This window comes from Natrix helvetica (genome assembly GCF_964273705.1).
Source record: "Natrix helvetica genome assembly, chromosome: Z".
In the NCBI taxonomy this organism is placed as follows: domain Eukaryota; kingdom Metazoa; phylum Chordata; class Lepidosauria; order Squamata; family Natricidae; genus Natrix; species Natrix helvetica.
The window spans coordinates 113,369,602-113,394,831 of NC_138554.1; the positions used below are offsets into that span (position 1 = coordinate 113,369,602).

Here is a 25,230-nt window from a genome sequence, read left to right on the forward strand (position 1 = left end):
CTATTAATAATTATATTATTATAATAGAACAATCTTGGAACTCTCCTAGAGACAGCTTTTTTGCCCTCTAGTGGGCAATACCGGCAGAGCAAACAATTCAGATATTTTGCCACCACGAAATATATATATGCTGGTCTTGTTGTATTTGGATCTTTTCCCGTGTAAGATTGAGATTGTCTTGGCAATGTTCTGTTTTGGAGATTAATTTGGTTCCTTCAAAATCAATTTCATGTCCTGTTGCTTTAAGGTGCTGGAAAAGAGAGGAAGATTTTTCTTTTTTTCTGACTGCATTCTTGTGTTCTGCGATCGCCAAATTAATCTGCAAAACAGAACACTCCAACAAGAGAATAATTATGGAAGCCATCGAAATAGAGAAACACCCCCACAACATGAATAAACGTGATACCTCCCGCCTACCAGACATCTGGAAACCAGCCCTAGTCAATAAACGAACCCCACCCACCACCCAGGTTATTACAACACAAAAGAACAATGGACATACAGCCAACACCTCACCCACACAGGATGATACAAAACAGCTAACCAATCTACAAACATCAACTCCATCTTCCAATCAGGATGCAACTACATACCCAATCAACCCACTTACAGCACTCCACTTACAGCAACACACACACACACACACTTACAGCAACCCACTTACAGCAACAAAGCCAGCACTCCACCTTCCCACCAAGATTTATAGAAAGACAACATCTCCGACCATGCCTTACTCACACAAGCACGAAGCTGAAAACACCAGCCTGAAGATGGTGAGTGGAACCTCGCCAAAACATTGCCAAGACAATCTCAATCTTACACGGGAAAAGATCCGAATAAAACAAGACCAGCATACCTACACCCGTGAAAATCTACGAATATATATATTCACAGTACTCCTATATATATATATATAATGTATTTGTGTTACAACCCCTGGTATGCCCAAATAGGGCATATGCCCAGGTTCAAATCCCAGTAAAGATATGGCTAGCTGATGAGAGCTAAATAGCTTGAAATAGATCTATACTAGTCTCCCTTTATTTATTTATCAGCACAAATACAACACACACACACATATATGTATGTATGTATGTATACATACATACATACATACATACATATTGTATATCTTGTATTTATTAGAAAAAATTCAGGAAAATGAACACACACCATGCAGTTGGGGCAGCCGGATGCCCAGCCAACAAACGCTGCCCTGCTGCCTCTGAGCCAGCCAGATGCTCTGGATCACCAATGCGCGTCAGTGCTGCAGGCTGAAGGCCTGGGGCCATGCAAGAAGCCCGCTTGGGCAGGCAGGGAGGGAAACCATGGCCCATCCGTCCTGGCTAGCAACTCTGCTCCCCTTGCTCTTCTGGGTTCCGATGCACTGGGCACCTGGCGTTCACACATATGAGAACACCAGAAACCGGGTGATCATATTCCTGGCATGCTCATGCACACTGGGAGGTTGCTCTTCTGCTTTCTGGCACTCCCGCACACGTGAAGACCAGTTGGCCAACACCGGAACCTGGAAGAGCAATAGATGATGTCTCCTTGTGGCCAAAGAGATGGCTCTGTATTCCACTTCTGACAAATGTGCCATAAGTTTGACATCATGGCACTATGCTATTTGCAAATTCCAAAAAGTAGAAATATTAAAATTAATTAAACTTCCATTTGCAAAAATTAATTTAAATTTGCTGAGTTTACTTTAACAATGGCTGGATTTGAACAGTGCTGTCTTAACAGTGTTATGGGCCCTGGGAAAGCAGTGTACTGGGGCTCCTATGGCAACTACTCACAGGAATAAAAATGTAAATGGTCGATAAAATTTAACATATATTTGCATGTTAGTATTAATTTAAAAATGCAGTAAAATGTAATAAATATGTTGCTGTATTTATATGATACAAGGTACATTGAAGGCTTACATACACAGATTAGTATGGGGCCCCTATACTTATGGGGTCCACAGGCAAGTGCCTATCAGGCCTATGTGTTAAGATAGCCCTGTATTTGAAGCCAAATAACTTTTTTCAGACCATTTAAGTCTACTACTTCTGCATGGAATAGATTCCACCATGACATTCTTTCTTTACCCCTTTGGCGGTCACATAATTATTACCCATGCCTGAAATTTATATGATTTGCAACATCGGTGGGAGAAAAAACCCTGAAATAATTACTTATTCAAAATTTAGATTTTGTATCTCAGATTGCCTCTTGCATGCTTTGAGAGCGCTGCATACTCCAGGACAAACTCAGTTCGCATATTCATTATATATCTAGCCAATTAGAGGAAATAGATGGAGAACAAAACATCAGTTTTAGACATTTAGAGTCTAAAATGGAGAAGAGAAAGAGTGAACCTGGAAATTTCTAAATGTAAAGCATAATATATTTGCTCTGCCTTAAAGTATGAAAGCAAGCACAGGAAAATAATCTAATATTGGGCATGAATTTTGGTAGACTTTGGCTTCACATTTAAAATCCAGCACAGAGATGGGTAGATTTAAACCCATTCATTTTAATAGATTTAAGCATTTAGAACATTAGGCTGGACTCTTGCCAGCAATTAGCTTTGTCACCGAAAGAAAATGAAAACAAAACATCTGGATCTGAATATTTATGTCAAATATGTATACAATATCTTTTACTGAAATTCAAGGAGGCTTGGAAAAACTTGTAAAGTCTAAGATAACAAAAATAGCCCAAATAACCAATAATAAAATCCAGCAATAAAGTTTCTTTATTTCCTTCTTCCTTTCCACTTCCCTTTCCTCCCCCTCCCCCCCCTTCCCTCTTCTACTGAGTCAGTGTTGACTGCTGATTGCTACCTGGACGAGTTCCTTAAGTTTTCTTGGCAAGATTTCACAAGTGGTTGCCATTGTGTGCTTCCTAGGGCTAAATGAGAGAGTGACTGTGTCAGAGCGCATATAGTGTAACTATTTTGAGACAACAAAATAGTTGTTGTCTCAAAATAGGTTTGTCTTTCAAATAGTGGTTTATCTACAAGGAATATATACATACACGTACTAGGCAAAGTCAGGCAATACATAATGAACTATAGCATGGAGGCACACATGGGGAGAGAGAGGGGGGGAGCTCTCTTATATATAGTGTCTTAAGGCCAAAAAACCTTGCTGACTCATTCCCTGCCTTATATCATTGTAGCAGAACTCATAGTCTCTAACTGATGCCTTAATTGCTGCACCAAATTGGCTCTCAAGATCATATAGTCACATTTTATTTTGTTTCTTTAAAGCAGTTCTGCCTGTAACAACTTAGGGCCCTTTGTTGCTTATTACAATTCCCTTCTGCCCCAGCTGAATGACCGATGGTATAGAAATATGTAGTTAAGCATCTTTTCTACTCTTGTTCTCAAACCACAGTCATATTATCCTTCTCAAGACCACTATCTGAAAAGTATTTTAATAGGAAATAAATAAGCTCAGGATTCTCAGTCTTTGATACTTTTTCCAAATAAAAAGCAAACATTGGATATGTGCCAATGTTATTTACAATCTCAGCAGGTACCCATTAAGGTATCCTTTTTCCTTACTGTATTAGTGTTTTTCATAGCACACATTTTATAAGCAATTTCCTTGGACATAATGCCATTTTCTGCGTACTTGTCCCTAAACTATTTTAGGTATATGTTTTTAAAATAACTACTAAACTTGAATTTAAAAAATCTGAGAAAGTGCAGATTCTAATGTATAAATAACATTCCACATCATTCCTAAATTTAGCAAGTAAGATTTGGGTAATCTGGAATTAAAAGAATTACAGGTAACCCTCCACTTATGACTAGTTGCTTAGCGGCTGTTTGAAGTTACAATGAATACTCCAAAAGCTATCTACAACCCAGTTCATTTTGACGGCTGCACATACTCCTGCAGTCACATGATTACATTTCAGACACTTGGTAAGCAGCTGGTCTTTGCTGCTGGTTGCAGCATTCTGTGCTCATATGAAAATTATGTATAATGTGTTTTGCCAATATCCAGCCTTTTGGGCCAGTTTCCAATAAAAAAATACCCATAGTAAAGTGAACCATAGTGATTGGTTCACTTAATGACAGCTGCAAAAAAAAGTTGTGAAATTGGGTCCAGTCTCATGAGTGCCTGTCACAATGACTGTCACAATGGAAATTTCAGGCTCCATTATGGTTATAAGTTGAGGACTACCTGTAAATAGCTTTCTCCTGTTTTCAGTGGATACGCTTAAAAATGCTTCACTTCACCACATTAGTGCTTCCCCTCCCAAAACAGACCACGCAGATATACAATAGCCATGGCTTAGTTCAGACACCAAGTGGTATTAAGGTCTGGCTAATTTTACTTGGTTTATAAATATGTACACTGTCTTGAATTGTGCAATGACATAAACCTTGGTTTTATAAATTACCATCAGTTCTAACCCATATTTAGCCAAAAACCATCAAAGCACAGTATAGTTTATTTTGATGTAAGAATGCAATCCCACTCTGCTATCATAGTTCTTTATTAAAATATACACACTGCATATTTTAGATTGCATTTTTAAAAGTTAATTTCCTTTATTCTGGAGATAACATACTAAATTTCAGTAAGAGGGATCTCCTCTCTTCTAAACCATATCATTTTCTCTGCACTGCAGTGTTATCTTGGTGTGGTGATGTGCCAGCACAAAATTTGTAATATTAAAGGCAGGAGATAGTGGAACAACAATCCCACCCTCTTAAAAGAAAAGGGAATAGTTGCCATTGATTTCTGTGGGAATATGATTCCATCTCAAAACACAATCAAGGGGCTTGCAAAGTCCTTGCTGCCAAAACTGAAATACTTTTTCATAGTTCCACAAAATGAAAAAATCAATAGAATTTAATAAACAAATATATTTTATTAAAGTAGCCTCTGCTGTTGCAGCAGTAGATATTATTAAGCTTATTAGATTTACAATTATGAGGGAGAAATTATTAAATTTAGCTATGTCACTTTTAACTCAAGTGATATATTATCATTGATCTACTATGATGGAAGTTTACACAAATGATTCCACAGCTGTTCAATAGCAAAAAGCAAACCAACCAAGCAACCAACAAAAACACCCCTGCAAGTGCTGATTCAGTTTTTATCAGGCTCATATTTCCCCAAATCATTCGCATTACAAATTCCAAAATTCCCAACTAGCAGATATTTGTTGAAAACCTAAGAAATATGGCAAGCACTCAGTTAGAAAGGCTATGCCCATAAGTTACCAGTGGTCATGAAGATAATATTGTAATAAAGCCAAAATCATTATCGCAGTAATTATCTTACATCTGAATTTTCTCCTTTAGCTCTCTTTCAAAATCTAACGGAGTAATCTATCATCTGTCAAATCCTAAAATTATATGCCCATCTTCTTCTCTTTCATGTTTCAAGTTTTTACTGTATAGATCTTTAGCCGCCCCGAGTCCCTTTGTGGAGAGGGAGCGGCTAACAAATTTAATAAAATAAATAAATAAATAAATAAATTTAGCCTTTCTTTACATATAGCAATTATTCCATTCCTGCCCATTCTGTAAGCAAATTACTTACAAATTACAATAATTCAATTCTGGAACTGAAAGGAAGCACAAAAATCATCTAATCCTTCCCTCTGTATCTCATCAGCCTTAACCCAATCTGGTATTATTTATTCATGAAAAAGACAGCAGTATACAACAGTGTGATAAAATCTGTGGCATCCAATGAATTTAAACACATTTATTACCAAAGTAATGTGCAGTGCTCAATAAATAAATAGAAAACCCACTTTTATGGCCATAAAAAAAAGTTTGAAAGCCTATTTTATTCTGGACACCAAAAAAGAATTAGACACATGGTAGGGAGTAGACTCCTTGGGTATAGTGGTAAATTTTGAATTAAGATATATATTTTGAGAGTGGGAGGGAGGGAGGGGGGAAGAAAGTAGGAGCTAATAGTCTTGTTAAAAATTACCATCTCAAAAATTAGACAACCTATTATATTCGATGGGTGGCAATGACTGAGGTGAGGCAAGGCCCGACTAACACAGCTTTATTAAACAGCTAACACAACAGCAACTCAGAACCCAAGATAAAGAACAGTTCCTGCTTGACAGCAATTTATATGCAGGCATTCCTGCGGTTAGCCAATCAGAGAACAGAGACTCTCCCGCTCTGGCACACATACGCGTCTCAACCAATGGCAAGTCTCCGAGTTGAAGCCACAACTCCGAGGCTAGGACATAACACCCCTCTCCACCAGTCTGATTCAAGCATAATCTTGCAAATATGCAGGTCGCCTGCGCCTGCGGTCCAATCTTCTTGGCTGGGCTGGAAGGAGCAGGAGGAGGCTTCTCCAGGGGAACTGCCTGCGACTGTACTAACTCCCCGCCCGGCGACTCTGGATGCAACTCCGATGGCTCAGGTAAGTCTGGTGCCGGAACACCGGACTGCCGGGACGGGCAACGCTGAGTTTCAATGGAGGTGTCCAAAGTAACTGGGGAATCTATAGGCCCAACTGGAAAGAGATCAGCTGGCGTCGGTGTCAAGGCCATCCGTGGTCGCAGCTGATCAATGTGGTGTTGCCAAATGCACCCATCGCCTAGGCCAACCCTGTAAGAGCAGGGACCTGTTAATTGCAGAATGTGCCCCGGTAACCACCTCTGCTCACCCCCATAGTTCCGTGCAAAAACCAGATCCCACATTTCTAAACCACTGGCGGGGTTATCGTTGACAATAGCTTTGTCATTGCAGTAGCTGGGGTGAAGTCGATCTAGGTTAGTCCAGAGGCGGCAGCCCATTAACGGTTCTGCAGGGTTGTGGTTGGTTTGGGGACATGGGACTGTATGCTGCACTAACAGGTATCTGTCAATTCGGGCCTGCCAATCCCCTGGCCCCAGATTGCACCGTCCGCTTAGCCATGCCATTGCTGGAGGGATGGTAAGGGGCCACCAGAACGTGGTGAATACCGTGACCTGCTAGGAACATCTGGAAAGATTCAGATGCCAATTGGGCGCCATTATATGACACAAGGACATCCGGGCACCTATGAGTCGCGAACATCCTTCGCAATGCCCTAATTAGAGCCTCGGTAGTGGTCGATGACATTAGGATGACTTCCACCCACTTTGAGTATCCATCAACCACTACCAGGAACATTTGGCCATGGAACGGTCCTACAAAATCCACATGGATCCTAGCCCAGGGAGTCTTGGTGTCCTCCCATTTCCTAGGTTTTGCCACGGCGTGAGCTGACCTGAACTACTGACATTCCTGACACCTAGTCACCCACTGTGCAATAGCCTGATCCAAACCAGGCCACCACATGTAGCTCTGGCCGAGGGCCTTCATCCTCACTATCCCAGGATGCCCCTCGTGCAGACAGTGGAGGATAGGTTCCCGCAATTGAGGGAGAATGACCACCCTATGGCCCCACCGCAGGCACCCGCCTAGTACCGAAAGTTCATGTTGCCTGTGTTTGAATGGCAGGAACTATGAGGGAACTGGCGTCTGCGGCCAACCCCTCCTTACACAGTCTAAAATCTGAGCCAAAGTAGCATCCCTAATCGAATGAGTGGCAACGTCTGTGGCTGTCAAGGGTACAGGGAGGTCCTCAATCAGTAAAACCAGCGGGTCAGGATCCAGGTCATCCCCGGATGCCAGCAGGGGGCAACGGCTTAGGGCATCAGCATGCCCCACCTGCTTCCCAAGCCGATAGACAAGTTTGTAATTGTAAGCAGCAAGGAAGATGGCCCAACGGGACATGCGAGGTGATAATATCACAAGAGTTTGTCTATCACCTGCTAGTAACCCCAATAAAGGCTTATGGTCTGTCACTAGCTCAAAAAAACGTCCATACAGGTAGTTGTGGAATCGTTTAATTCCAGCTACTGCTGCTAATGCCTCATTGTCCAATTGGCTATAGTTGCGTTCTGGAGGGGACAGGGTCCTGGAAAAGTACGCCAAAGATCCATTAGGAAGCTTGTGGCTTAGGACAGCACCCACCCCAAAAGGAGATGCATCACAAGTGAGCGTCAGGGGAAGGTGGTCACAATACTGGACGAGGACAGCATTGGAAGTTAACAGGTCCTTGATGGCCATAAAAGCAGCTGCTTCCTTCCGACCCCACCTCCATGTGGCCCCACTATCGAGAAGCCGATGCAGGGGTTCTGCAACAGATGCTTTATGGGGCAAAAAGACAGAGTAAAAATTGAGGAGGCCAAGGAAAGCTTGCAATTGGGCCTTATTGTTGGGTACAGGAGCCTGTTTAATGGCTGCAATTTTAGAGGGGGGCGGATGGATGCCTGTGGCATCAATCAGATACCCTAAGAACTCCACTTCATGTACCCCTATATGATTTTGAAAGCTTAAGTTTCAACCCGACCTCTAGAAACTTTGATAAGATGGCACCCAGCCACACCATGAGTTCAGTGCTGCTTCTGGCGGAAATAAGCACATCATCAAAGAATGGGACGACCCCCGGAATGCCATGGAGCAGTCGCTCCATGAGGCTCTGGAAAATGCCCGGGGCTACACTGACCCCAAACTGGAGCCACTGGCATCTAAAAGCTCCCCTGTGGGTGACGATGGTCTGTGCTTCCACAGCAGCAGCATCCACAGGGAGCTGCTAGTATGCTTGGGCAAGGTCCAGCTTGGCAAAAATGGAGACCCGCCCCAATGTATGAAGCAGTTCCTGTACTCCAGGGACAGGGTAGGGGTTGGATTGGAGACCCCTATTTATGGTACATTTAAAATCTCCACTTAATCTAATGGAGCCATCGGATTTCAGGGGAATCACGATGGGGGTCTCCCATTTGGAGTAACCTATAGGCTCTAAGACCCCTTGGGCAACCAATTTGTCTAGTTCAGCGTCCACTTTCGGACGCAGAGCCAGGGGGACCCTTCTGGGCTTGAGATGGATGGGAGCAATCTGAGGGTCCAAATTAAAACTAATGGGGCTTCCTTTATAGTTACCTAATGACCCATCAAAAACTGCAGCAAACTCCTTCATCAGGCCTTTGAACTGATCATGGTCTGCCGTTGCATGCATGCCAGCAACGCTGAGACCCAGGGCATCAAACCAGTCTAAGCCTAGTAGACTGGGAAGGTTGCCCTGGACAAGGATGAGAGGAAGCCTGCCCTTAAAACTTGGAGTGACCACTTGGAACCAGCCACTGCCAACTACTGGGATATAGTTTCCCTGATAGTCCCGCAACTTCATAAAACAAGGTGACAGGTGTTTCTTGGCTAAGGAAGGCACCAAACACTTGATAATGGACCAGGAGACAATAGACTTGGAGGAGCCGGTGTCCACCCCATGTGGCAGGGCTTGCCTTCGAGCTGGACACTGAGGTAAATCTTCTTTTCCAATGTTGCGTTGGCCTGGCTGGTCAGTGGAACGGCCTGCCACTGTTCGTGGAAAATTGCGAAACAGTCCTCCGAAGTGTGATAAGACCGTGGCTTTGGCTTGCGGTTATATGATCGGTCAGCTGGTTGACCCTGAGGGGGGGGGGAGAATGATGCGCGGCACACCTTAGCTAAATGTCCCTTCTTTCCACACTTTTGGCAAATAGCTGATTTGAAATGACACCAGGCACGGGCTTGGTTCCCTCCACAATCAGCACAATAGCTCTGAGGTAATTGTTTCCGTGATCGCCCCGCACTGCCACCTGCTGTTTTGAAGTGGTCAACCTCAGCCTCACCGGCGTCAGATGAAGAATGTTCAGCCACCTACCCGTGATGAATAGGCACAGTCTTAGTAGATGATAACGTGGGCCCCGCTGCAGCTTGACCCCTCTCAATCTCGGCGGAGGACTCACTGGACATCTCAGAGGCGCGAGCCTCATCCAAAGCCGCTTGCAGGTTGAGCTCAGAAAGGGCCAGCAAACGGCAACGCAGCCTTGAATCGGTCACCCCGCACACGAATTGCTGAAGTAGAGAGTCGTCTAAATTAGGAAATTCACAGTGCAGTGCTGCAGCCTTGAGGGCAGCCATGTACTGATTCACTGACTTCCCCTCCTTCTGAAGCCTTTGCTGGAACGCATAACGCCTAGTTATGTGAGACAGAGCTGGAGTGTAGTGGTTCTGCAGTCTCATCAACAGGGTCTCCCATGAAAGAGACTGGACTGATTGTGGGGCAGCCAAAGCCCTGGCTGTCCCGAACATCGCATGCCCACACGCGTTCAGGAACTGAGCCCTCTTTCCCTCACTGGGAAGATTAGCCAGATGGTTTGCCTCGAGGAAGCATTCAAATCGATCAATGTAAGCCTCCCAGGACTCTAACACTGGCTCAAACAGGGTGAAGTTGCTCAAAGTGGCCATTCTGAGGGAGACACGATCTGAGGAGATTGCCTCAGCGATTAGCAGGAAGCCTTGTATAAGAATGAAAGTCTGCCTTACATGACTCTTCCTATGCCTATGCCTCAGCAGGATCCCATCCTCGTCGCCAGTATTATATTCAATGGGTGGCAATGTCTGAGATGAGGCAAGGCCCGACTAACACAACAGCAACTCAAAACCCAAGATAAAGAACAGTTCCTGCTTGACAGCAATTTATATGCAGGCAGTCCTGCAGTTAGCCAATCAGAGAACAGAGACTCTCCCGCTCTGGCACACACACATGTCTCAACCAATGGCAAGCCTCGGAGACGAAGCCACAACTCCAAGGCTAGGACATAACACAACCCAAGGCAAGTAATCAAATATGACTTGATCTAACATTATTAACCTAAGATTATACTCAACAGTATTCATTTCAAACAGCACAAATTTAAGTTTTCAAAACTTGTGAAGTTGTACAAAAGATTAAATAAAGAGAAAGGCACTATGTACCTTCCAGATAAAAATGCAAACTATTTTGCAAAACATGTTACCATTGAAACTGCAAGTATGAAGAAAGCATCTGACAATTAGCCAAGAGTCTGTTTAGATATGCATTTCAATAAATCTATTTCTTCTAATCTGGTTTTTGTAATTTGAACCAATCTAATTGAATTGGCAATTTAAATAGTCCAATTGATTCAACCTGAAGATTCCATTTGGTAAAGGTTATACATGCTTAAATGTTCATTTCATTGTCTCAAGGCACTGATGCACCAAATCAGTCTAAAAAAATTATTTGAACATGTTCTGAATAGCAGCAAATTCTCCAAGGTCTTAGGCAGAGAAACTAGCCCTGCTGGTTAAGATCTTCTTGGTGAAGCTAAGGTGGAATATATTTGGAATTTTCTGCATACACGTGTCACTTTTCAGTAACTTCAAGTTAACTACCAAGCAATATTGAAATGCCATATTTAGATTCTCTAGAGGGCAACATCGGCGGGCTAAAAAATAAGCTAAATCTATGCTCAATTTAGGACAAAAGGAACAAAAAATAAGGGTGTAGGGATACAGGAGATAAGTAATAAAAAAAACATGGATTCAATAGGAATAGGTGATCTCCATAGTTCACTTGTAGCTGAAATCCTGTAATTCAATCTTCTCTTATATTCAATTTCCAAACATTTTATTCTACCAGAGCCCACACAAGATTCTTACCCAACTATTTATTAGCAAAATTGTTTAACAATGGTTAAAGTGCCATGGTTTAATCACAATGGATTGATTCACATCATAGAAGTTTATTTCAAATTGCCAGTATTCAGAGCCTAAATGACAAATAAACAATCTTCTGGTTCATTTTATTGTATAAATACAGTCACTTTGTATTTGTTGAATTTCACAGTATTTAACTTTTATATACTATATTAATGAAGTTGAAAGAATACAGCTGCCTTGGAATTATCCCACAACCAATCAGCAAGTCCCGTACTTAAAATATCAATCTATCTGCTGTATTAAAATATCTATAGAATCCCGCTGTGAAAAGTCACTATCTTAGTACCTAATTTCTACCTAACAATTACATGAAAACTCTTGATTCTACAGTATTTTGATATCTATTTAATCGCTGAGCTATTACATGCGTAATCCTCAACTTACAACCCCAACTGAGCCCAAATTTTTTGTTGCTAAGCAAATTAGGTGCTGTGAGTTTTGCCCTATTTTACAACTCTTCTTGCCACAGTTGTTAAGTGAATCACTGCAATTGTTAAGTTAGTAAAACAGTTGTAAAGTGAGTCTGGCTTCCCCATTGACTTTGCTTGTCAGAAGATTGCAAAGGATGATCACATGACCCCAGGATACTGCAACCGTCATAAATATGAATCAATTGCCAAATGTCTGAATGTGATCATGTGACCATGGGTATGCTACAAGGGTCATCAATGTGAAAAATGGCCATAAGTCGCTTTTTTCAGTGCTGTTGTAACTTCGAACGGTCACTAAGTGAACTATTATAAGTCGAGGGCTACCTGTAATTTATTTATTAGATACTTTTTTGCTTTCCTCTCATTTGGGAAGGTCAGAGCAGCTTCCCAGCAATTTATCAGCCAGGTGTTGACTTGTCTGAATTCTCCTGTTTCCAACAATGCAATTATGTCATCTGCTCAGAGCTATCCTCAGTTTCTAACTAAATGATCTTCAGCCAAATATGGCTTGAAGTTTAGCTGAAAGGAAGCAAACACCAAGGAATATTATTTTTCTGACTGTAAACCCATTTCAAAGCACTTAGAAACGTTATGACTGGATGACCATTGTTGGATCCCCCCCCCCATGCATAGTGATTAGTTGTTCTCGAACAACTAATGATTGAAACCACCCTGAAGTGTTAACATGCTATTTTGGGGGGCAGGAATGAATGAGTGAAATAAAGGGCATGCATGCTTACACTTAATTTCATATTGTAATGGTCACATGAATGACTGGATGCTGTATTTAGAAGATAAGAGTTTAAATCTCAGAAAAATTCTGCATATCTCAGGTAGCCTTGTTAATTTATATAGGTAGAGTGAACAGAAAGCAACAACTTTAAAGAAAAATCCACTTGAGAAAGCAGCTGTCAATATTAATGGGTACAAGGATGCCACACACTGCAGAGGTCTGATGTTATTCACCTGTTTATTCTCCCGTATGATATGTCATCAGTATTTTCAAAATATTGCTTTCTGTGTTGTCCAAGAATGATTTGTTACTGTAGTCCTAACAGTTCCAGAAAGTAAAAAGGCTGGGGAAGACCAATATATATCACTTGCCAACCTTCTTTTTCCACTAACCCAACAACTTTCTACAAAAAAGAATACATTGACGTAGATCTGGCCCAAATAGCATAATGCTAAGAAATATAACTGTATTTTACTGAAAAAGTAAAAAAAAACATTCCTAAGGAAATTCACAACAGAATTGACTGAACTAGATTATCTAGGCACAAAATTTGCACTCTTGTGGGCCTGCAAAATCCTCAAACAATGGTTTTGTTTTGTTTTTTGCTTCAGAGTAATCTGGAACATCTATTTCAATCCTTAAAAATGTTTCCTAAGAACAGGCTGAATTTTTCCTGAAATGTTTAAGGAGCAAAATACATGCTTAAATCTCTGTAAGGCTTGAAAGAATCCATGTTACCTTTTAAATCCCCTCAACTCCTAAAGCCAAATAAAAGGAGCCAAAAATTCAAAACACCATCAGCTAACGACCCGTTTCCCCTGCCACAAACACACATACATACACATACACCTTCATTCTTATGATCATTTAAAAAAAATATGTGTGTTTTCTTTATCCATTTCCCAATGATATGTGCAATATTTGGCAACTGTATATGAGCTGCAGTAGTTCTTGCATTTCATGGTTTTTCACTGCTCACCATTTCCCCTCTCTTTGTGTGCATGCAATACAAATATGACCTACCAAAATAAAATCCTTTTATTCACAAATTCTGTGTTTACCACATTCCTTGAGTTTTTGGGTTACCTTTGTTGGCAGCAGACCAAGAATACCATCCCGTGTAATTATTAGAGAGTAAATGTGGCAGTACTCAGTACAGTTTGCTTTTGAATAAATGTGGGAAGACTTTGCAGAATTGCACAGTAACTCAGGAAGATGAGACCACAGGGCATAATCTCCTGTAGAGTGTGTATCACCCCGCCAGCTGTGTGGTTAAATGCTTGGGAAAGATTACATTTTTTTATGAAGCTTGCAGCAGACCTTCCTACAACTCTTGTCTCCCATTTCCTTAAACCTCTGCTCCCAATCAAGGAAATGAAAAGGCAGGAAACAGTATATTGCTTTATCTGAAAAGAATGTACAACTTTGTGAAACCACACCACTGCACTGCATATTTACACCAGTCAATAAAACTCTTGTTTGCAACCTAGAAGAACAGGAAGCCAGAGAACGAGATTCTGGCTGTGTGTTTGATAATGAACCCTCTTCTCATCATCTTCAATGGCATGGCAGTTTTTTTTAAAGATATGGACACAGACTACATAGAAGAGGAATAGGTGCTCTGAAACACACTTTTTCATCATCTTAGGAAGGTAAAGATTCACACATTTGGTGAGATTGTGTGCTTGTAGTAATATGGATTGAGGAATATCACAAGAAATTAAAGATTCTTGGTGTTCTAAGAATGTAAATAGTGCTGAGCTATTTGCCTGTCATATCTTCAATTGCTAGGATTCAATTGCAAGCCATGTTGGTTTTGAATTTTGGGGATTGTAATCCAATACCTCTGGAGGAAACTGATTGCTTTTAATCAGTCTCCTCCAGCATGGTTCTCTTCAGTCAAAGTGACCTGCAAGTGGAGCGAGCCAACTTTATGATACCCAAATGCTTATTGAACAATTGTGTTTATCTTTCCTATCTTTTAGTGGGAGGAATCGGCTCTTTGGCAGTCAATGCTGAGTTGGAGAAGATTATTCCAAATTCTTACTCTAAGCAGGATATCTAATTCCTGCTTCTGACTTTGAATGACTGGGTGATAAGGAGAAGATTTAATAAACAATGCTATTCTCAGCACATAAAACTTTGAAAAGTTAATCCACTCAACTCCTGTTTCACAAATATATTTTAAAATCAAAAGTGGCCCTGCTGATTCATGAAAACATAATATTCACCACTCTTGCTTATAAAGCACAAGGCAGCTTGCATAAGAAACCAACTGAGTTTTATTCTCATGATTAGCCTGTGAAGTTGGGTAACAGCAACTAGCCATTAGTCATCCAGAAACTTTCCCTGTGGATTGAGGCTCTGAACCAACATCTTCCCAATTCTACCCAACAAAGATGATTTTGAACACTCTTGTTAAATATATTTCAAGCAGACAAAATTTATTCAACAGGTGCCAAGAAAAAGTAGCATAAATTGCTCCAATGTTCCCACTGTTCAAAGGTAGGGCAACATCACCCTGTTAATGAGTAATCATTCTTGGCTTCAGAGAAATGGTCACCATATTATCCAACCCGTCACCTAAAATTACCTTCCTCAGGAGTTAAGATCACATCTATACCTTTGAGTACCTTGAACTCCACCATCTACAGAAGAGTGTGTGACAGGATTCTAGCTGAGAGACAAGAAAAGTGGTCCCCAGGAAGTGCCCAGGAGCTTAATCAAACTATGGTTCCATCACACACAGCTCTATCCTGCCAGATTCAGAAGGAAACATGTTAATGGTTCTGTCATTCCAGAAAGTTCCTAGCTCAGCTCCATCTCAATAACTTTATAGTCACACTTAACTGTCTTCCCGTTGTTGTCCAACAAAATTAAAGAACTCTACGTATGCTCCAAAACACTTCAAATATATTACATCAATCCTCCCGTTGAGAGAATGTTTCCCTTTTAACACCTCTGTTTGAGATGAAACCCTGGGCTGTGAAACAAATCTGGTTAGTAAACCCAAACCCTCAGGTAAGAAACGATTTCCCACTATGGGCAAGCTTAAACCACGAAAAATCCATTCCGGAGACGTTTGCTCAGGGTTTTCCCCACCCCCCACCCAATAAGTCTTCTCCACCACCATCATCTCCCAGGCACGCTTCTTTCCTTACCGAGACTCTGCTTCGGTTTCATGGCTCCGCTGAATTGTACCCGGTCAGCCAAGCACTGCAAAAGTAAAAGCGCTCCAGCAGCCACTACCTCCGCTTTCCAAAGCTTCGCCATCGCCTCTCGGCAACTGCCCCTTTTTAGCCGCTTGCGCGCTCTTTGGTCTCTCGGGTGCGCCCGTTGAGGAACAGCAAAAAGGCGGTCTCTCCTTTCCGCTTGGGTCCCCGCTCTTCACTTCCTTTAAATCCCGTCTGTAAAGTCACTTTTTCTCTTGACCCGGTTTCATTCAGACTAGGAGCAAGAGAGGCAAACCCCTGCGTCTCCTCTGCGTCCTCGACTGACTCTTCTCCTACTCGCGAAGCCAAAAAACGAGCTGAGTCCAGCAGCGCAATAACGGGGAAGGGTGTGTGTTTGCATGCGTGTGGGGTGGATGCGTGCGTGTGGGAGAGTGTCAACAAGCAAAACCTGGTTGCTGATGCCAAACTCTCCCGAACTGCTTAGGAGAGTCCAGGAGGCAGAAATCAAAAGACCCAACAAGCAGACGCCCACTTCCAACCTCCCTCACCCCCTTGCATGCTCGTCAACCTAGCGAAGGATGGCTCTGAAGAAGATCGTGGGTTGATGTTTTTTACCTCTTAGTCAAACGTAACTTAAGTTAAGCGAGGGTTTGAGGGAAGCTTATTAGGGAACAAATCCACCCAGGAGGAGGCTTCCAAATTCTACGAGCCTTGAATTCCTGCGGTGCGATCCAGTGGAGAACTCCAATGGGCAGGCTAGGACGAAACAAGCTCCCGTTCTTTTCCAGTTGACAATAGGTTGGGCTGGTCCAGGGAAACGTGGATGGCCGAGGAGCTCTTGGAAGAAAGCGAGTCCCGTTTCCTCAGTAGCTTTAAGACAATGGGTAGAATCCAGCGGCGACCAGACCTGGAAGAAGACGGATTGTCGACTGCCCCGTTCAGCAAGATATAAACCGAGGGCAAGCGCTTCACCCGCAGACAGAGAGAGGCAACTTGCAAGGAGGAGTCATCCTGAGATGCCTTCTCGCCTGGCTAGGCAGTGGGCGAAGCAACCCGGCGGCAGGCGAAAGAGTTTAGCAGCCACGATCGCCGCACCGCCCACTCCCACCACCCAGCCCGCTTTTCTCAGTTTAGAAAAGTCCCTTGTTTGGGGTAAGGCATAAAAGCACCCGCTGCCACCGCCGCCTTCTACTTCTACCTTTTTCTGCCGGAAGCCGGTTACCCCTACCGAGGCGCTTTCCCGAAAGAAGAGGGAGAAAGAAAGAAAGAGAGGGGGGAGGGGAGGGGGGCAGATGGGTTTCTGGGCTTGCCACCTCCTCTTCCTTGCCAGGAGATGAGCAGCGCCTCCGTGCAAACTCGGTATTTTCTCACTTCTCTTTTGTCCTCCGGCAGAGATTGATCAAATGCGTCTCCCCCTCCCACAGTCTCTCCCTACCCAAAGAGAAAGAGGCTGGAGCTCCTGCTGTGCCTTAATCCTCGGCGGGCAAGGGAAGGGGGGTGTCGCTCGAAGGCGACGCTCGGCCTCCCCAAAACAAACACACGCGGCTGAGAAAAGCCTCCCCCCGGCGCTGAGAAAGGAACCGCGTGCAGCTGGGCTGGAAAGCGCGAACAAGGGAGGGCACGGGGTAACCAAAAAAAAAAATGGAATCATACTTAAAAGCGCATTTGTGCCGAATCGGGAGGAGAAAAGTATCTAGAGGAGCTGCAGCGTCCACGGAAACCCATTCCAACAAAAGTGTAGCTTACGTGGTTCTTGCCTCTTAGGTCGCACCGCCATCTAAAGCATGAAGGTAAAAAAAAAAACTACCGTAGAATGGGGCTCAATTCATGCCGACTCTTTTCTCAAGCAACGCCACTCCCGCTTAGCCTTCGAGAGGAATTTTCAGCCTTTTAACAGCTCAAGAATGGAAAATACAGTAGGAGGGAGCAACGACGAGGCAATAAATCATGGCTGGATGAGCCGTCTTCCCGCGCACGGATTCAAGCACTGCATACCGCGCTCGTTGCCGATGAAAGTCTGAATTGTTTCTCCAACTCGTTGCTTTAGCTGTGCACGCCCCCTTCCAAAGGTGTATGCTTCACATTCAGGGCTCAATGATTATTGCTGATTTAGCATCTGGTAAGTAATTATTTCAGGTGCCCTGGCTACCAAAGAGACACAGTTTAGTTAAAGGAAAAGCAGAAGAGGAAAGAGATCTCTTTATCCACTTGTGAAATGTTTTGGGGTCCAGTAGAGTTCTTTGAAATAATGCACATCCACTCAGACTTGGCTTGAAGATAAGCAATGAGTACCAGGCATTAAAGCTCAGTCTCCTGCATAATATTTCACACACATAAAAATCATAAAGATTTTTAACGTTTTTTTAAAAAGCTGTATAGTAACTTCTGATGAATTTCAGTAGATTCCTTTTCTCTTGTAGGTATTTAATGCAAAACTCCTTATTTTAGATGCAAATTACTGGATTCACTCACACTTTTTCTGGGTGAATGACCACTGTCATTCATTTACATCCCACCCACCTTTTTTGTGTAATTTTAATATGGATAGTAATTAGTCCAGCAAATTAATTTATCACAGCTCAATACTCATTCACTTATAACTTGGAGGTTAGAGACGTCTTATAAACATATTTATTTTGTTTTAGTTCTCTAATTATTCTAATTTAAGCTCTTTATTTTTTGTAAAAGGGAAATGTTGCTTAAATGGAGGAATGTCATAACACCATAAATATTTATTTTAAAAATAAAGAGGAGAAACATTCCTTATCAGCAATATTTTAGGAAATAAGTATAATTGGTAATTATGAACAAGCATCTATTAAATTAGTAATAATGGACAATTACAAATTACAGTATAATATTGCATGAGACACTGTAGTAGGAAGCTTTAAAAAAAAGGTTGTTAGGATCACTAAGCTACACTAAATATATGAAAATGATATGTGATCTGCCATTTTCAATGTATTTTTAATGATGAGTGCTACCCCCAAATTGGAAATGCTGGAAACTGTAGGTCTTCAGTTGATGCCTTAATAGCTTCATGCTTAGGATACTACTTGAAGCCTTAAGGGCTTCAAGTAGTATCCTAATTTTCCAATCTTGAGCTAGTTTCACCAGTATTGAAAAGTGTAACAGTATATGGTCCATCATCTATAATGAAATAAGAGCATCATTTAAGGCTCCTGTGTACCAAGTCTTAGTTCTTTTGTGGATATCCAGCTTTTTTTGCAATTATATAACATATAAGTTCTTTTGGAAATGATTCCATTAATGCTATCCCCTTTATCATGCCTTCCCAAGAGTTGAGAATATTTTTCATAGCATCTTGTAAAAAATATGATTAAGGAAGTAAGTTATAGAACAACATCAAGAGTTCCAAGGCTTTGGAGCACATTGCTAATTATAGTTATTTCATTTATTTATTTAATGGACTTATATAGTAATGTCACTTAAGTAACTTGGTAGCTCACAATATTAAAAATAATAAAGACATAAACAAAAAATATAAAGCCAATAGCAGCAAGAAAATAAAATTACAATGCCAGAGTCCAGCACTCAGCATAACCAAACTATGGGCCCTGCCCACAAGCCACAGAGCATAGAGCCATGTCTTCAGGGGCTTATGGAAAATCAATAGGAAAGTACCAATTTTGTGAATCCATTAGAAATATATAACCATGTGGTGATTTGTTGTGCATTGCAAGTAGAAAGTAGTGGATTCTCCAGACTACCCTTCAGTAATTGTTAAGGAAAAAGTCTACATCCATATTGCACATTTATTATTTTCTGGAAGTAATAAACCTTCAGATGCTCAAGAGGTCAGCGCCACCACATATCTTTATTATACAGTGTTGAATGTATTTCTTGAAATATGGCTTATAGATGATGCCACTGCTATAGCACTTCATTTACTTAATGCACCTTTAAAATGTTATCTTTGATCATTAAGAAGACTGTTCACCTTTAAAATTGTAATTCTATGTGCAAGATTATAGGGCATAAGATATATCTGCTAAAGTACAAGTTTACTCTGAAGATAAACAGCAAATCAGATTTTAATCTAAGTAAGGTTCTTAATATTGTACCTTAATAATTCTTTTTTTCTTTTTACTCTTTCAAACAGTAATATTCTGGGATTTAGAAACCTAACTATTTTATTTCAACCTATATTGTGCTGTTATGAATTTTTCTATCTTCTCTGTGGCAGAAGATGATTTTTTTTCAAGGTGTTGGATGCAAGAATAATAGTAATACAGTCTTAGTAAATAGTTTGACAGTGCTGTGGGAATTAGCTGTTTAGCAGAGTGATGGCATTCGGGGAAAAACTGTCCTTGTGTCTAGTTGTTATGGTGTGCAGTGCCCTATAGCATCATTTTGAGGGTAGAAGTTGAAACAATTTATGTCCAGGATATGAGGGGTCTGTAGATATTTTCACGGCCCTCTTTTTGATAGTTTCTTCCCACTTATGACTATAACATTGTTGCTTGTACCTCTGTGATTTATATTGTTTTGTTTCCTAGTATGATTTGATTGCTTATTTAGTAACCCATGACTATCACTAAGTGTTGTATCTTATGATTCTTGATGTATTTTTTTCTTTTTATGTACACTGAGAACATTTGAACCGAAGACAAATTCCTTGTGTGTCCAATCACAGCTGTCCAATAAAGAATTCTATTCTATTCTATTCTATTCTATTCATGTAATTGACACTGATGCACAGACCAACATTTAAAAAGCATTAATTTCATACAAATGTGAATCTGCTTGTAATGTTTGGAGCACTATGCAATAACAGCTAGAATAACAAATAAATATCATGTAACCCTAAAAATCTTAGATATATGTTCTGTACCATAGTTTAGTTTTGCCCTTTAGATGAATGTATATTCATCACATAAGTCGTAGCTACGTTTATCATCCCCTATCAATTTGAATAGGGTCAGGCAAGACATGTTTGCATATGTAGCTGGGATAGGAATTCTGGGTAGAATTCTTAGCTGCATCCAAAAAAAAAAAAATCTTACATATTATTTATCAACTGAAACTGACCATGCAGACACTTCTAAGACTCAGTAGTCCAAAGGCAAGATATTTACATAAAATTTGTCATACTTTCTTTTCAACATACCCTATAGCATCATCAGTTTTTTTGCTGTTGAGCTTTTGTCCTTCAGAGTCAATAGTCCATTAAATAGGAGTGTTTGGAAAAACATAAATCATGGGGTGATATTTACACAAATCAGTTTCACCATCCTGAATGAAAAGTAGCTTATCATTTTAAATAGCAAAGCAAAGTTTGTACTGGAGCTATAAGATACGATAGAGATGAGAAGATAGCATATAGCAGGGATCCCCAATTTGTGGGCCATGGCCACTAGTGGGCCACGAAGGGATTGCAACTGAACTGCAAAAACTGCTGGTGAGTGCATACATGCATCCCCACTTGCTCAAGCAGTAGGTCAGTGTATGTACGTCTTCTCCATTTACGTGAGCCACTACACCACTTGTAGAAATGGAGTTGGATGTGTGTGCTCATGCTTGCCAGCTGCTTATGTGGAACGTCCCGTCTCCCAAACACACACACTGGTGCACAAAACTGGAAATGTTGGGGAAATTAGGCAAACAGAATCTTGAAAATAAGAATTCAAAATGATGTAATTTTACATATTTCTTAAAATAAATAAAATATATTTCTAATAGCTTACATTCCTTCTAGAGGATGTTGCTGTTCAGTTAATACTGTTCCTATACAAAGAATGCCATGGATACTTCCTCTACAGTTGTTTTCTAGTCTGGAAAAAGGAATCTTTAGTCTCCCAGATGTTGCTATCTGTAATTCCAGTCTCTGACATTGATGCTGACTGATTTGATGTCAGTTGGAGTCCAAAAACATCTGAAAGGTCAGAGATTGTTTATCCCGGTAGCGTTCCTTGCGATTCCGATCACATGCATTGTATTACCTGAAACCATAGCTTGTTAATGATTCATAAAACCATCAACAAAGGGATTGTTTATCTACATTGACTTTTAATATGCAGCTGTTAATGGTCTTGGAAAAAAAACCTTTAGAAGCACTAATTTGTTCCTTTATTGTTTATTTAGATGCAGTTGTACCATTGCACAAAAGAAAAGAAAGTGTATAATGATGAGCTTCTTTATTGAAGAAGAAAATTGTTTAATGGTTTGGAATCTGCCAAAGCTAAGCTGTCCCTTCATGTACAGTAATTTGACTATTTTTGCTAGCAGGTTGAAGAGAAGAAACTATCTTCTCTACTTTTTGAAGTCTTGTTTGGACTATTAATGCAACATTAGCAGATTTATCATCAGGCAAGTGAAATTCTTTAAGTGGGAGTAATTGGTTTGATATGTTTGAATAACACCTGCTGGGATAATTATCAATCTCTCTCATGTTAAAGATAAGAAGATGAATGCAATAAGGATTGCAAAGGCTTTATGGCACAGTGCAAGATTAGTATTGTTTGACCCAAAGTCAATCTCACTGGGAGATCAAGAGAAAGTTCTGTGCCTATTACAGAAATTAAGACTGCCTGAAGATGTCAAAGGGTTTTATTGCATTAAAATTAAGACGTCAGCTTGCAAGAGATTGAATTGCATATGTTGTCCAGCTTTTGCAGCTGACTTAAGAGATCCCCTGGGCACAAAAAACTGTATGAAGGCAAATGTTGAAGTGCAGAACTCATCATGGCAGCCCTCGTAATCTCACTTAAAAAAAAAACAGTTCAGGACTAATTACGCACAGATAAGTGGTTTTTGAGCATCATCAGAAAAAAATAATAGAATAATGGAGTTGATCCCATTTTCTGATTTTCTCTGAATATGTCACAACTAATAGCCCAACAGTAAAAGCTTGCACAATTAGACCACAACTTACAACAGGTTAGTGGCCCTTTGGAATTATGACAGACCACCTAAAAGCTACTTACGACCTGGTTCCAAAGTTCTAATGGCCATCCCCCTCCCCACAAGGTCATGTGAATGCATTTTGTGCACTTGACAAACAGTCCACATGTACACCTATTGTAGCATTCTGCAGTCACATGATTAGAATCGATATATTTTTAAAATCAAAATCCAGTATTTACTTCTGGCTTTAGTTTAAAATGTTTCATTGTAAACAATGTCCGACTGCCTCAAACAATGTCATCGTAGTCACATAACCCACTTTAGGATTGTCAAGATTTTCAGCCATAATTGACATTAAGGTTGTAAGTTGACAACTACCCATATACATTAGGCGCTAACTTGCTAGTTACATAATTTCGCCTGTTCCAAATGATTCCTATTTCCCTGAATGTTGAGTATAGAATTAGTAAAGAGTGAAAATCTTAGGTTCGATTATTCATTTCATGGGTGGAGGATTATAACTTGAGGATCTAGGCAGAGGCATCCATAGTGGGATAAGAAAAAAAGCCAAGATCATGTCTGCACAATCAAAGTTCTATACCTTTTCATGTACCACATATGCAACATATTTTAAAAGGGGGAGTGCTTTGATCATGCAGGAAAAGCCACCACCATCTTGATTTTCAGAACCACCCAAGTATATTCTTGGATCTAGGACTGCTGGTGGTTCCCAGAAATTTGTGTGCAGCCTCAAAGCCACTCAGCAAGTTGCTTCCAAGCTGTAACTTAATGAATTCAAAGAGAAATAAGGATACTTACTTCAGAAACACCTTCCCCCTTTTGAAACATATTTGTGGTTATTGCCAAACTTAGTTTTCAGACTGCAGACCAGAAGTGAGTTGCTGCTGGTTTGGCCCAGATCGGACGAACCAGTAAACAGCAGCAGCGGGAGGCTACACCTGGACGCTTCTGTGCATGGACAGGAGTGCATGTGGGAGCATGTTCAAACCGGTAGTAAAAAAAATGGCAACCTGCCACTGGTGCAGACCTTTGCATACCAGTTAAAGACCAAGTGTTTTTCAGGTCCTTGGTTGAAACTAGTATGGCCCCCATTCATAGAAAATGGAAGCCTGGAAGTTGCTGTGATTAGGCTGTCTTTGAAGATTTATCTTGCTTTCTTACAGTGCGTAACTGGCATCTTGAGTATAAATGGACTGAGGAGGAGTGCTTACCAACTGAGAATGCTTGTTTTTCTCTGTTGTTAAGGAGAGAAAACGCTGCTTTCCTGCTCGTGCGGTTAACATCATCAATCATCATGAGGTGGGAAAAAACAGCCGCCTCACCAAGTCCGGTGTCTGTGTGTCCAGTAAATGTTCTTCCTCTTGTGTCATTTTGCACACTGACACTCTCCCCTTAAGTGGCAATTCTTCTTGGTTGCAATTTTCTGTCTTCTCTATTTTCTTCCGACTGCAACAAACTGCAATAGATAGTTTGGCTTTGTGCATATTCACATAACCTGAACATTAAACATTTCCATTCCTAAAGTGAGTTTCTGCCAGCAGATTTGGAGCATATGCAACGAAACCAGCTGTATTAGCAGCAACCAGGAAAACTGGACTAGAAATTGGAAGTGGAATTCCTCCACATACAATTGCATGACAGGGCAGAAGGATCCAATGCAGAAGGAAATTACAGTCCTCTTGTAATTCACACTCTTGATATAAAGGACTGGGTGTCCAATCGGTTAATAGTTGATGGTAATGCATCTCTTCACCACTGCTTATTTAAAGATAAGGAGGAGAATTCCTACCCTGACTTTGTTTCCTGTGTAAGAAACCGTACATTTCCCATAATTCTCAATCACAGATTTGAACAGGCCACTTTCATAATGTTACAATTTCCTGATTGGTCCCCACATCCGAAGTATATCATTCTCAACAGATGGCTATCCAACTTTACTTGAATACATCCAATGAAAAGCCACCAGTTCAGTCTTTGTAAACCTTGGCAACTTTCAAATGTGTGGGGAACTACAACTCCTAGAATTCCCCAGCTAGCATTCTAGACCATTAGCTATCCCACCGAGTTGACAAATCTGAGAAACATTATTTCCACTACTCCATCAGAACCTTTAATATATTAAAATCAAGGATAAATAAAATATTTGGTGTGTAATCATTGGGTATGGCTGCCACTGTAAATGCCAACAGTTTAATCCCTACCTGTTTGTTCACGAGCAATTGGCTGGCAAATCTTTTTACTCTCTGGTAGCTTTACATATGGATGCTACCCTTTAAGATTTAGGTAGCGGGACACTTTTAAAATGTATGTCTGGGAGGAGAGGGAATCTAACAAATTAGCCACAATGGGAAGAATTAGATTCTTCACACTGGAAACGGCTGATGGACCAATGGCATGTTCTGCTCCCTCCATTTTTCG

General features: G+C 41.0%; 1 protein-coding gene across 1 annotated transcript in view; it reads right to left on the reverse strand.

The window, feature by feature from the left end:
• Window positions 1-16,829, reverse strand: part of PLXDC2 (plexin domain containing 2) — a 289,186-nt gene extending 272,357 nt beyond the window's left edge. The window contains exon 1 of the mRNA XM_081970903.1: window positions 15,913-16,829. Within this exon, the coding sequence (XP_081827029.1) occupies window positions 15,913-16,024 (112 nt within the window). The 5' untranslated portion in view covers window positions 16,025-16,829. The remainder of the gene's footprint in view (window positions 1-15,912) is intronic.
• Window positions 16,830-25,230: the final 8,401 nt, after the last annotated feature.